The sequence below is a fragment of the Ostrinia nubilalis genome, chromosome 17 (genome assembly GCF_963855985.1).
Source record: "Ostrinia nubilalis chromosome 17, ilOstNubi1.1, whole genome shotgun sequence".
Classification (NCBI taxonomy): domain Eukaryota; kingdom Metazoa; phylum Arthropoda; class Insecta; order Lepidoptera; family Crambidae; genus Ostrinia; species Ostrinia nubilalis.
In genome coordinates, this window is record NC_087104.1 from 4,847,365 (window position 1) to 4,860,852 (window position 13,488).

The window sequence follows — 13,488 nt, forward strand, 5'->3', positions numbered from 1 at the left end:
ATGTGATATTGGAGATGTATAAATTATAGTTTATTTTAGAAAACAGTTAAATTATAGTTTATTTTAGAAAACAGTTAAAATGTATAGTTTATTTTAGAAAACAGTTAAAAATGTATAGTTTAATAGCCCTTTGTTTATGTATGATACTTAAATTGGTAATTTCACCTAGTAATAGTTGACAGATCGTGTTTATAATATGTAAATTAGAAAGATAATTATGTGTAGATCTTTATAGTTATTTACTTTTAATTGATGATAGTCTTAATTAGCCATAAAGGCAATTAATGTAAAATAGTGTGGCCAAATGAGCCCTATTTTGTGTACAAATGCTTAATTAGTAATTAACCCCGTACCTGTGTACCTTTATTTACCTATCGAATAGTAAGAAGTAATTTGTCTGAAAATAAATAACATAGATTCCAAAGAATAGTGGAAGAGCTAATTAGAATCCGATAAGAATTAGGTCAAGGTCATAGTTAAAAAATAGGTCACCGAATAGATAAAAAACAGGCTCTCTATACGGTATTGCCGCCCAGGGGGGGTCTAAATTAGAAAGAGAGGGCAATAGATTTGCTGTTTCATTAGAGCGAGAGGCAGCTAGGTTTTCTCACTCTAATGAAAGTAAATAAATATCGGGGTGCCATCCGGACCCAGTCAGTTCCGCGTTTTCTCCTTAACAAGCTGCAACACCAAGCTCTCGCCACTGCTCCGAGGAACCGGTCACAGTCTCAACCACAACCGAGTTATTATTTCTGCGCTCCCCGCCCCCTTCGTCTCGCTCTCCCGCTCGCGCTGCACCCCGCATCGCGCCGTGTCGGCGTACGGTATCCAGGGTCCGCACAGGGTTGCTACCCCATACCGTCCGGCACAAGATGAGTGATATGACAGTGGCTGTACTAAATGTATGGAAGCTGGAAACATTGAATTTTCGGATACATCCAGTTTATTCTGTAACTTATTATTGATACCGTTCGATAGAGCTCGTGAAGCACTTTCAGGATCAGTAATCATTTTTTGGAAATCTTATATAGTTTAGAAATAATCGAGTGAGATGACTTATCGTTTCCACCCTGTATAAATCTGAAGTCTCGCTGACATTTGACGTCCCGTGTCGCTCTCATATCTTAGGCACTGCCTCAGTTATCAACTAACTCAGTTGTCAGCTAATCGAACATTTAATACAACATAAAATGTTTGACAATATCAACACTTACTTTAGATAATCGTCCAGCGGCCCGTACGGCACATATTCCAGCACCAACGCGGTAGGCGAGTTTAGAGTCACCCCGTACAATCGCACGACGCAAGACGAATGCACGCACACGTATTTCGAAGCGAGCTCGATGAATTCCTGAAAATATAAAAAGCATTATAACTCTATAACCATTTCTTTTACATTTAGAATATTCTATTGGGTCTTATTATATTCCCTTCTACCCATCTCATTCATTCACGATGTAACAACGCTATGGGCAAAGGAGATAGAGATTGACAGAGTCGATAGATCGACATCGATTTACCTTCAGAAATCAAAACTAATCTTAAGCTTACCTTCAAATGATCGTCCCTTTGTAAAGCTTTAAATGCAACAATAAGTTTCTTAGTTTCGTCCAGATTCCAATGCGCTTTGTAAGTGACTGTTATATTGCCGGATCCCACTTTCTCTGAGCCTGTAAAACAAAACACATTAATATTATGGGTCTTCACTTTCAGTGCAATGAAGGTATATAAAAAACGAAAGGCACACAAAAAGTAAAATAGTCCAAGCTCTTTCGTTCGTTTCAGCCAAATGACGTCCACAGCTGGACAAAGGTCTCCCCTAAGGATTTCCACAACGACCGGTCCTGCGCCGCCCGCATCCAGGCACCTCCCGCGACTAGTGTTGCAAAAAAAAAACGTTTTTTTTCTGGTGTGAAAAAAAACGTTGAAAAAAAACCTGAAAAAAAACAGTTTTTTTTCTGGACCATGTTTTTTTTCGAGTACGAAATCCAAAACTTTTAAGACAAATACTTAAGAATACATAGGTAATAGTTTTCGGTTTATTTTTAACTCTACTATACTTTTCTGGTTGATTGGTACTAAGATTTCATGAATACAGGGTGTAAAAAAACCTATCACGAAGACTGAAACTACGCCTTCTGTACACCCAACCAAGTAATATTACAAAATATTATTGGTGGGAAATATTTTTTATTTTTATGATTAAAAAAAATACAATATTCCGCAGCCCGCAATGTACAGCGCGCCACGCAACGCAATGACCGTGCCTATGTGTGTGTGAGTGTATTGGAGCGTACGCGCTTTCCCGCCACTACCTACCGCGACCGCAGAAGTATTTTGTACACAAAATTACCAGATTATTCACTTCCTACATTTAAAAAACACATTCCTTTAGCATTTGTTTAGGTTTAGAACTAAGTACTTACGGACTAATCCCCTTCGACGTCGTCTGGAATCGGCCGCTCCAACCGGACAAGTTGTGGCTCGAACTGACGGCCTTCCACGTGCAAGCAAACGCGTGCCAGGTAAATCGTGTTTTGATGCGCGCTCCAGTATTCCTTCACGTACAGACTGGTATTTAAGTTCCTCAAATACGACACAATACACGCCTAGACGAGGCGGACGGAGGCACAATCGGCTGATTGTCCAACAGACGTTGTACAGCCAGAACAAAAATACGTGCATCAATCAGTACGGTGGTGCGCTGTAGGATGTTCAGCCCGATACCTACAGCCTGCAGGGCTTCAGATGCGATTCCACGTGCCCTCCCATAACAGTAAACCATGTTTACGTACTCACGAGCACTGTACGTATGGTTAGGCATCTTTCTAACACACATTCACTATTACCACACTCACTATCACACGTTCACACACTAACTATCCGCACGAGAAAACAATCAAAAGTCGCAAGCGCATTCGACGGCCGAAGAAACCGAACTGGCCGTGCGAGCAACGCGAGGAGCGAGCGGCCCCTCGCAACAAAGGCACTGGCCCGCGCGGCGAGACTGACTGACCAATAACAGTCAAGCAATACGTCTAACGAATGTGTCGTCGTGAATCGGTACTCTTCATTTTCAACTACAAATTTACGTAATTTTTAACTTAACAAAAATGTAATTTCATCACTTTAGTACAGGCAAGTCTATCAACGAATGAGATTGTAAAAGCGGCGGCAAAAATACTTTGATTAATCTTTGTTAACTAAAGATCCGTCCTAGCATACTTAATAATAATTAATGCTTTAAGCAAGCTTCCAAAATACTCAAATTTGAATGAATTGTAGATGCGCAATCGTTATTAATAAAACAATAAGAATATCAATACATTTTGATAGTTATTCCGTGTAATAAAGTTACGTTCATTTAAAATAATCACGAACAAGACGATGAATCTTTTTATGTTGAAGAATGGAAGTAATTGGTATGAAAGAAGTGCTAAAAGATATGAAATTTTGTTTAGTTTCTAAAATCAATCGAGTTTAAAAATAAAATCTTATCTTTAAAACCTCCCATCGAAAGTGAAGGAGCAAGAGTTTGCCAGTGTGTTATTTCTAGGCGTTCAGATTGCAGTAATAAGTAAGTTAAGTTTTATTTTATTAATTACTATCGTAAAGACGTAAAATTTATTAAGTTAGAGAGCTAGAAATAATGAACCTGTGTGTAAGAGCATTTGTCATTTGTTTAAAGTACTTTTTAATGATACAAGATTATCACATCTGCTTACTGCCTGTGATTAACGATTAAAATTACGTTTATTTAGAATCGCGTGCATAACCATTATTTATTTCAAGTAAATTATGAAGAAAGGAAGTAATGAGTATGGAAGGAAGACTGAAAAAAGAGACCTTTTTATTTAGTTGCTGAAATCAATTAAGTTTAAAGAACACACAATCATCACTCCTATCGAAAGTGAATGCCTTAATCAACGATAGGAGTAACATTGCCAGGTGTTTACTCTAGGCGTTTAGAGCGGTGTGGTGTAAGCAATAATTTGAGTTTTACTTTATGAATTTTATTACTATCGTAAAGACTTAAGTTATTGAAGTAGAGAGTTATTAATGTAAAGAATGACAGGCCTCATTCAAAAGATCATTATTCATCTGTTTACGGTACTTTTTAATGATACCTACTTACGCTTATCACACTTGCGTAGCTAATAAGACCTGTGATACTACATTGTGATAGAATAACGGTTATGCGTAAAAGCACGGTTTAGTTAACAACCTAGGTTCTGTAAGATTATTAAATTTGCGGAAAGAAACAAATTCGTGTAAAGGGTTTTTATTAATTAAAATGTAATTTATTATTTTTTAGAATAAAAACTAAACTGGTAAGGTGATATTAAGGTGTAAGTAACTAATTTAAGTACTCATTTCATTTTTACAAACTAGGTAGATTTGGATTAAGCTCAGTTCAGTTGGTCCAGTCGTAGTCGTTGAACTCACAGTAGAGTTGAATGACTCATGGGCGAGCGCGGGTTGCGGTTCGGGGCGTGGGGGCAGCGCTTGAGCGTGTGTGCGCGCGCTGCTGTCCATTTCTTATTGTAAAGACAAAAGCCTTATTGTGACGAAAATACTCAAAATTTTAATAAGGTTTCTTAGAAAAAAAAATTTTAAACAACGAATTGAAATTGATAATGTAAAAATCTTGAAAAAAATATTCTGACTTTGACCTTCAATATCTCCTAAACCACAAGTTTCCCAGGTATGGTCCCAAAGAAAAAAATGATCCCCATGATGTGGAGAATAAGTAGTCTTCGGCTTCGGGATAGGTTTTTTTACACCCGTTATATTGGCAACATTTTTACATCAACGAAAGGGAAATCCCCAAATCAATTACATTTGCACACAGAGAAATCCCCTTTAGGTTTGTTTATTTGAACGTAGTTGGCTTAGCGCAGTTGGGGTGTGCGATGGACGGAGAAAGTTCAATATCAAATTATTTAGTTTTTGTGCTATTCGAGTGTTCTTTTGAGTGTGATTACCAACTAAAATACCTGAGAATGCTGAAACGAGTAGGTTCAGGTCTAAAATGTAAGGCAGAAAAAAAACCAAATGTAGAAAAAAACAACGGTGCTATGTTTTTTTTTATTTTACATCACTACCCGCGACTTTCACGAACGTCGGTCCACCTAGTGGGGCTCTTTGCCAAGGTTAATGCGGTAATAATAAAGGTAAGTGATCATACCTATGAATAGCATGATGTCCTTATTGAGAAGGCATCGCGGGCTTTTGTTAGTCTTCAATACCTCCTGCAGTTCTGTCTGGTCTATTCTCACTCCTTTTTTCACCGGCTCGCCACATAGTAGCAGTTGAGATTGATCTGTAAAGAGAGAAGACAAAACATTTATGGCGCCTTTTGGAGTTACAATATGTGTTAAAGACGTAGCACACTTATCAACCCGGAAAGAGACCGTAACCATATCAACTCAAGGCGGTCAGTATTCTTTGTATGAAACTCTATACTGCAATGCACCCTTTTCGGCAGCTCGCGAAAGGCGATACGGTGTTAATCCCTCTCCGAGTTGATAAGTCTGCTATGACCTTTATTTTGCAACAAAAATTCTAAGGCTAATGACTGTACAACAGTCGACAGCACGTCAGACTTTACATATTTGTTGCAAAATGGCCTGTATTACAACGAGATAAGACACCACTGTTATCTTAGCGTAGTATTTGACTTACCGAATTCTGACGGTGGCACACACTCGTTTAGAAATATCTTCTTTTCTGGGTCTTGATGGCTTCTGATTATGGCGTGAATATCATAATACTCGTTGTTGTTGAACATGTAACAGTGCCCTTTGAATTCTATTTTATATGTTTCTGTTGTACTGCAAAGGAAATAAATGTTTTGAGTCCCTATGAAGTCAATTTAATACAACATTTACAGCCTAAATTTATGTCTCTCACCATATAAAGGCTATCGTATTTAGCCACTAGTGAGTGCCAGTGGCGCCAACTTGTGAGCGCAAATACGACCACCTTTACTCCACTAAAACATATTACATACTTAACTTACCGAGTTTTCGTACAAACGTCCAAGTAATAAATATTATAGTCATCTTGACACTGCCTTAAAATATAGCAGCCGTGCTTCTTAGCACGTTTCTCTTCCAGTTTTCGGTATGAAAACGCACCCCTAATAAACAAAAAACAACAAAATTTCAATACAGATTTTCAAATAAAAATGCACAGTTTAAATATGTAGTATTTAAATATGGAATAAAAATAATATCTTACCCTACTGGACCATGGCACTTGATTTCTTGCAACTCTTTCAACGATGGCGTTTCGTCGTCTTTTGATAAGTTGAACGTCCATTTTACCATTAACCTGTAGAAAAAGGTTCGTATTATGATTATGAATAATCCACGATTAATCTAATAATTTCTAGTAAGAATTAGAGAGAGATTTTAGGAGCAACATTCTTATTGCATACATGCATGATGATGATAAGTTAAGTGGCCAAACCAATTCATATTCGCGCTCAAATGTATATCCGTCGTGAAATAATAGGTATACAATATTTTAATACCAAAACAAACCTGTAATAGCCGTCGCAAACAGAAATAAACGACGACAGCTGGTCGTCAGACTTGAACTTGAAAAACAACGGGGTGCCCCTTCTCGACACCTCCAAGGTGCAATTGCCGTTCCGCATCAAATAGATTAGCCCTTCTATGGTGCATACTTGCATCCACTGAAATAGAAATCACATCAATTAGTGAAAACGGCCAAGTCACACAACATTGACTATAATAATAAAGAAATCGCAGTAAGGAACCATAGACTTGGCACGACTTTGTCTAGATTTCATTACTTTTTAGAGATAAACAAGCAGCTCCATCGAGACTTGGCTAGTTTTTTACAGAATGTTTTTGGTGGGATTAAAAGGTTACTGACCGGGCCTATACCTGTTGGTTGTACTTGGTTCAAATATTGTCCTTTATTCAAATAATATTGTACTTGAACCAAATATTAAAAGTACACTAAACAGATAGCAAAAAGGACATAACGGTCGATGATATGATAAGTTCGAGCTATCCGTGGGAATGACTACTTCTTACTACCACAGCTGGTTAGAGATTACGATATACGATTACGATAATAAGGCAAGTATGTTAATTAGCTTAGCAACTTAATTTGTTCTTCCACAATTAATTAATGCTTGTTTGAGAAATCGCTCGGAGTATATTAGAAAGACAGGTTCACGAGTCAATGGCCCTGTCTATTACTTGTTTTATGTACGAAAATTATATAACCACTCTTTGGTAAAAAAATAAATAATAGCGCAGGCGAAAAAAGAAGAATGAACTTAATTTCTCAATTCTCTTCATAGTCATGGAAATTATTTATAATGGTGAAATTGTAGAATATTAATAATTGTTATTCTTTAATGGCACTAGAAAGCTCTCTTATTTTACTTGAGAATAACGATGCATTAGTCGCGCAAATAACGTAAAACTTTATATTAACGTAAAAAAAAAAAGTATACAGGGTGTTTGGCGCATCGTGTGCCAAAATGATTTGGCGGATAGAATGGGTCATTTCCTATATTTTCAGCCCCCATAACACGTTCCATACCAGGCGGCTACTTTTAAATTAATTTTTTTAGTAATTTCACCAAAATACCCAAATCGCATCATTTAATTTCGATTTCAAAAAAAACTACTAAGCGCAGCCCTAAAGTAAATATTTTGCTTTGACGTGCATTAATGTAGGGTTGCATCAAATCTAAAGGACAATGACCAAAAGTGGTCCAAATGTCCACCACTAACGAGACCTATATTGGCTTATAGTCCATTAAATAGAGATTAACTTTCAGTATGGGACGAAAAAAAAATAAGCTGTCAGTAAAGAGTTATGACCGTATGAAAAATTGTAATAGTTTACGCGCTAATCTCAGGAACTACTGGTCCGATTTGAAAAATTATTTTTGTTATGGATAGCCCATTTATCAAGGATGGTTTTAGGTTATGTAACATCACTCTACAACCAATAGGGGTGGAGCAGCGACCACCCGACCATAATTCCAATATTATTGTCTTTCTTCTGAGCTTATTTTTTTTTCTTTTAGCGAGAATCTAACACGGCACACTAAGCGACATGACAACATGCATAGATTAATCCAAAATGTGCGATTGATAGAATGATATCAAGAACATTTTTCGGATGAAAAGGTAAAAAACATGACTATTCATTCAGTCATAACTTTTTACTGACAGCATATTTTTGATTTCGGTTTGGTTATAATGAATCAGTATTTAGTAGACTATTTTACTACATAGGTCTCGTTAGTGGTGGACATTTGGACCACACTCCATACATTTTTGGTCATTGTCCTTTATTGGCAAATATCATCTAGTTTTTTTAAAATTCAGCTTTGAAGTTTTCCGAAAAGTTAAAAATGGACTGAACATTTAAGTTTACAAGGGCATTTTTTTTTTAAAAGAGATAGCGATCTTCGGATTTTATCAAAACTTCTCTAGTCTATCCTCATTCAAACGGTATACTAATCTTGTTTAAATAATAACAACAACTTCACAAATTCCTTAAATTAGTGCATTGACTCTACTCGGACTGATTTGCGAAATTTGTGTTTATAGCTCCTTTTTGTGTGAATAGCACGTAGAACACCTAACAGGTAAAAATTATTTATCTTATTGTTAGCGTCATATTTATATTTATACAATAACTATTGTTATTTTAGTAATTTTTAAATTGATTGTAACAATGAAGTAATAATTAACCTATTTTATTTAATGTATTTTATTTGATTTCCGTTTATGTTGGTTCAATTAACTAGGATTGCAACAAATATTATTTTAATAACTACTGGTAATTTTATTAATATTTATTGTCGATTATAATGGTAAAATATAAAACTATTTTTAGAAATATTTTATTATTATACACTTTCTTTAGTTTTCAATCAATTTCTGTTACGAGTTGTTAATTTGACTACAATTACAAAAGCCAATCAGAGACGTCAGCCAATCGGAAGCGTCGACCAATCACAGCACACCGACTTGTGGTGGGGGTGATTGAGCGGGGCATTCGATAGCAGAGCGAGAGTCAGTCTTGATCGAGCGCTGAGCGGAGTAACAGTTAAGGACGAAATATTAATATTGTAAAAGTGTTGTGTGAAATATACTGTGAAAGTGCTGAAAAGTTTTACGGAGTTTAATTTCCACTGACCTGACCCAATAGGTCAGAAGTGGGATTACCAAGAAAATTTTGCATTTTCTTACGCCCACGAGCCAGAAAACAAACGTAAGTACGTTAGTAAATTTGTAATGGTTAACCTAATGTACGAGTATTTTTTTTTCTTCTTTCACTCCCTTCTTGTTCTTTTATTATTTGACTTGATCAACAAATATGAAAAGGTTTTTCACTTATTTTTAAGCTATTTATGGGCAAACTTTTTTTTAATTCCTCTGATAAATTGTGAAGTGATAGAGAAGTAAAAAAAAAAAAATATATTGTCTTGCAACTGGGAAATATTTGACTTATTACGCCGCTAGGTGATTAAATTTATCCTGGCATTTGCTAATTTTATGAAGGTTACATTGCTCTAATTACTATGAGGTTTAAATGTAATTTTAAAATACAATATTCGATTTATAATACGCATAGATGTTCCTATTAGGCAGTGGTATCTACTTTAAAGTATAAAATTGAGATGGTACTGATGTGACATATATTAAGCTGGTCTCTGTAAGTTTCAGATAATTGAAAAATGATGGAGGATAGCGATGATGCCCTAGGTGGAGGGTTTGATAGAAGGGATGCCCTAGGTGGAGGGTTTGAAAGGAGGGATGCCCTAGGTGGAGGGTTTGAAAGGAGGGATGCCCTAGGTGGAGGGTTTGAAAGGAGGGATGCCCTAGGTGGAGGGTTTGAAAGGAGGGATGCCCTAGGTGGAGGGTTTGAAAGGAGGGATGCCCTAGGTGGAGGGTTTGAAAGGAGGGATGCCCTAGGTGGAGGGTCTAAAAGGAGGACAGCCCTAGGTGGAGGGTTGAGGATGAGGTACAAAGGGGTACCTGAGGAAAGGGATAAGGAAGGGAATACATCTGATGAAGAAGGAAGTGTTATACTACCTTCAAGGCAAGAAGGCGTACGACATGCTACTTGTAAGGGGAGAACAAACCGATCTTCACGACCAGTATTGCGGAGACGGCGCTATACTACTTCGTCGTCGGGAACTGAAGGAGAGCCACTCTCTCCATCACCAAGGGAGAAAAGAAGCTCTAGGAAGAGGCGCGGAACTGGTGACTCAAGGAAAAGGGCACGGGTCATTTATTCATCTTCAGAATCAAGAAATCAGTCGCCATCTCCGAAAAGAAAAAGACCATTGGAGAACAGAGAAGAGGAACGGGATACCAAGTTAGTAGATAAATTTCTGTCTATTTTAGAAAAAGTTAAGAGTTCGGATAAGCCGAAAATTACTTTTAATTCGAGTGTGATACCGGAGTTCGACCCTTTATCTAGAGATCAAACTGTCTCGACATGGATCACTAAAGTAGAGGAATGTGCCGAGGTTTATGGATGGGAAGAAAGGGAGATTATCCACTATTCCCTACCAAAATTAAGCGGCGTTGCTAGAACATGGTATCAGGGTCTAACTTCGATATTACATACGTGGTCAGAATGGAAAAGGAAACTAATTGAATCCTTTCCATGTAGAGAAGATTATGCCGAACTCTTAACCGAAATGTTATCTAAGAAGGCTAAATATGGTGATTCTTTAGAGCATTACTATTATGCAAAAATTAATTTGATAAATAGATGTAAAATCACCGGCAAACAAGCAGTAGATTGTCTTTTGTACAGTATAGAGGATCGGGCAGTAAAAGTTGGTGCCCAGGCAGCACAATTTCGAGAGCCAGAACAGGTGCTTAAATATTTCAAAACAGTTAAAATAGGGCAGAGCAGAGACAACCAAGATACGATGAGGAGACGTTCTGAAAACAACGTGGATTGCGCAGATTCTTCGAAATCAGGTAACACCAACCCCATAATTAGGTGCTTCAACTGCAACGAGATCGGGCATCCAAGTTTCAAGTGTGAAAAGACGGCATCTTCCGTGAAATGTCACAACTGTAATGAGGTGGGTCACCGTAGTTATAAGTGCGATAAAGCTCCTTCTAAATGCATGACATGTGATCGGGTTGGTCATCTTACTTCCAACTGTTATAAAAACATAGGAAAGTCAGTTTCTAATGAGTCCGAAAATACTTCAAAACAGAAACTTGTATCTTAAGTAATGACAGAGGTTACTGGTATCAAAAAAATGTGTGTAACGGTATGTAATGGATTTAAAAGTAAATGGGTCTATAATTTCTTGTCGCATCAATCTAGGGAGTACCTAAATGCTCTTTAATTCAGATTCCAATTCTCTGAACCTAAATGGTTTATCTAAATGATGACACAACCTTGCCAATCCTCAGTGGTGTAGGAGCTAATATGGTCATTACGCTTGGAGTAGTAGTTGCCACGGTACCTAGAAGATCAATATAATATCAGATAATATCATCTCGTACTTAGTGGAAGACGTTCTGGCGCGTCCTGTCTTGTAAGGTCTTCCTTCTTCTTCTTCTTCTTCTTCTCTTATTAATGGCGATGAACTTGTGTTCTTTTTCGCCACGTCTTGTAAGGTCATCCCTTTACTGAAAAACTAGACATCCTTATAATTCCCTAACGATATTAAGTTTGACTCTTGAGGTTCTCATGTATGTAGGTATACAATGCGCGCAATCCAAGTTTCTGCTGATTGCGAATTGCTAGATTTTAAAATTGATGTAAAGGTCACGTTACGTGGTTTGAGAGGTCAGGAATATTATCTTACAATTATAAAAATATTATAGATGTCTCACAGAAACCGATATGTACCTATTATAAAGTATTTCAAGACTTTGTCGTGTCCTACGATATAAAGCATATTCAAAAGGCCCAGGACTAGTGGGCAGGTTAAATATTTTAGATTATCGCACTATTTTAGATGCATTATCCACATCCATCCATCCATGGCGGCGACGACAAATGATAGGATAAGCTCCTACAAACATACAGGTTGGTATTAGTACATTACTAACATAAGACGACACCGAAGAGCCCTTCAGAATTGTAAAAGTGGAACAGAAGGTAAAGTATGCCATTAATTTTTAAGCACTGGCCACACAGTACAATGATAGAGACCTGGTACGCGTGGAGAGGCAAGTACCTACCTCACGATGGTAAATAAAAAGATGGAAACCTGTAGTAAACTATCAAGATCCCTACCGTATAGTCCTCGATACTGACAGGTTTGTTATTAAGGACACACCTTTTACTCGAAAAAGTGGGTAGATTTGGATGAATTTCAATAAAAATTTTGAGTCTGAATCATCTGAAAATGACATTGCAAAAGATGAGTAAATAGTAAATTTAAATTGGGTAATGTCCTCTCTCAGAAACACTTGTAACATGTTGATTGTCTGTTGTAATAATAAATAGTATGATGTCGGTGACTTTATATCCACTTTATTATATGCTTTTAATATATCTAAATGAATTAGGTAATTATAATTTACACCAACTCTTTATGATTAGTTTTGTAGATAAAACCAATTTGAATTAGTTCTAATATTTATTTTAAGTCTATTAGGATGTTTTTTTTCCATGAAATGTCAATTATGTTATATTGCATGTTATATTTTTTGTTTAAATGAAATAATAAGCGATGGGACTCGCTTTAAGTAGGATGGCCGAGCTGTTAGCGTCATATTTATATTTATACAATAACTATTGTTATTTTAGTAATTTTTAAATTGATTGTAACAATGAAGTAATAATTAACCTATTTTATTTAATGTATTTTATTTGATTTCCGTTTATGTTGGTTCAATTAACTAGGATTGCAACAAATATTATTTTAATAACTACTGGTAATTTTATTAATATTTATTGTCGATTATAATGGTAAAATATAAAACTATTTTTAGAAATATTTTATTATTATACACTTTCTTTAGTTTTCAATCAATTTCTGTTACGAGTTGTTAATTTGACTACAATTACAAAAGCCAATCAGAGACGTCAGCCAATCGGAAGCGTCGACCAATCACAGCACACCGACTTGTGGTGGGGGTGATTGAGCGGGGCATTCGATAGCAGAGCGAGAGTCAGTCTTGATCGAGCGCTGAGCGGAGTAACAGTTAAGGACGAAATATTAATATTGTAAAAGTGTTGTGTGAAATATACTGTGAAAGTGCTGAAAAGTTTTACGGAGTTTAATTTCCACTGACCTGACCCAATATTATGCAATGTAAAAACCTTTTATCTATCGTTTTTCAATGTGGATTTCTTGAAATTAAAGACGAAAATAATTATTTTGATCGTTTATTAATTATTACAAATTTTGTTCAAAATGTCCGCCTCGGCAACGTATACACTCAAGACATCTTCTTCTAATTTCGACTGTTGTCGTATGCAGCCACATTTCTCTTT

The 13,488-nt window shown here is 36.5% G+C and overlaps 1 protein-coding gene across 1 annotated transcript in view; it reads right to left on the reverse strand.

The window, feature by feature from the left end:
• Positions 1-13,488, reverse strand: part of LOC135079882 (tyrosine-protein kinase hopscotch) — a 39,950-nt gene that overhangs the window by 19,831 nt on the left and 6,631 nt on the right. The window contains exons 5-11 of the mRNA XM_063974509.1: positions 6,549-6,703; positions 6,244-6,336; positions 6,023-6,142; positions 5,686-5,834; positions 5,189-5,323; positions 1,552-1,670; positions 1,215-1,351 (exon numbers count right to left, since the gene is read on the reverse strand). Coding sequence (XP_063830579.1) covers positions 1,215-1,351; positions 1,552-1,670; positions 5,189-5,323; positions 5,686-5,834; positions 6,023-6,142; positions 6,244-6,336; positions 6,549-6,703 — 908 coding nt within the window. The remainder of the gene's footprint in view (positions 1-1,214; positions 1,352-1,551; positions 1,671-5,188; positions 5,324-5,685; positions 5,835-6,022; positions 6,143-6,243; positions 6,337-6,548; positions 6,704-13,488) is intronic.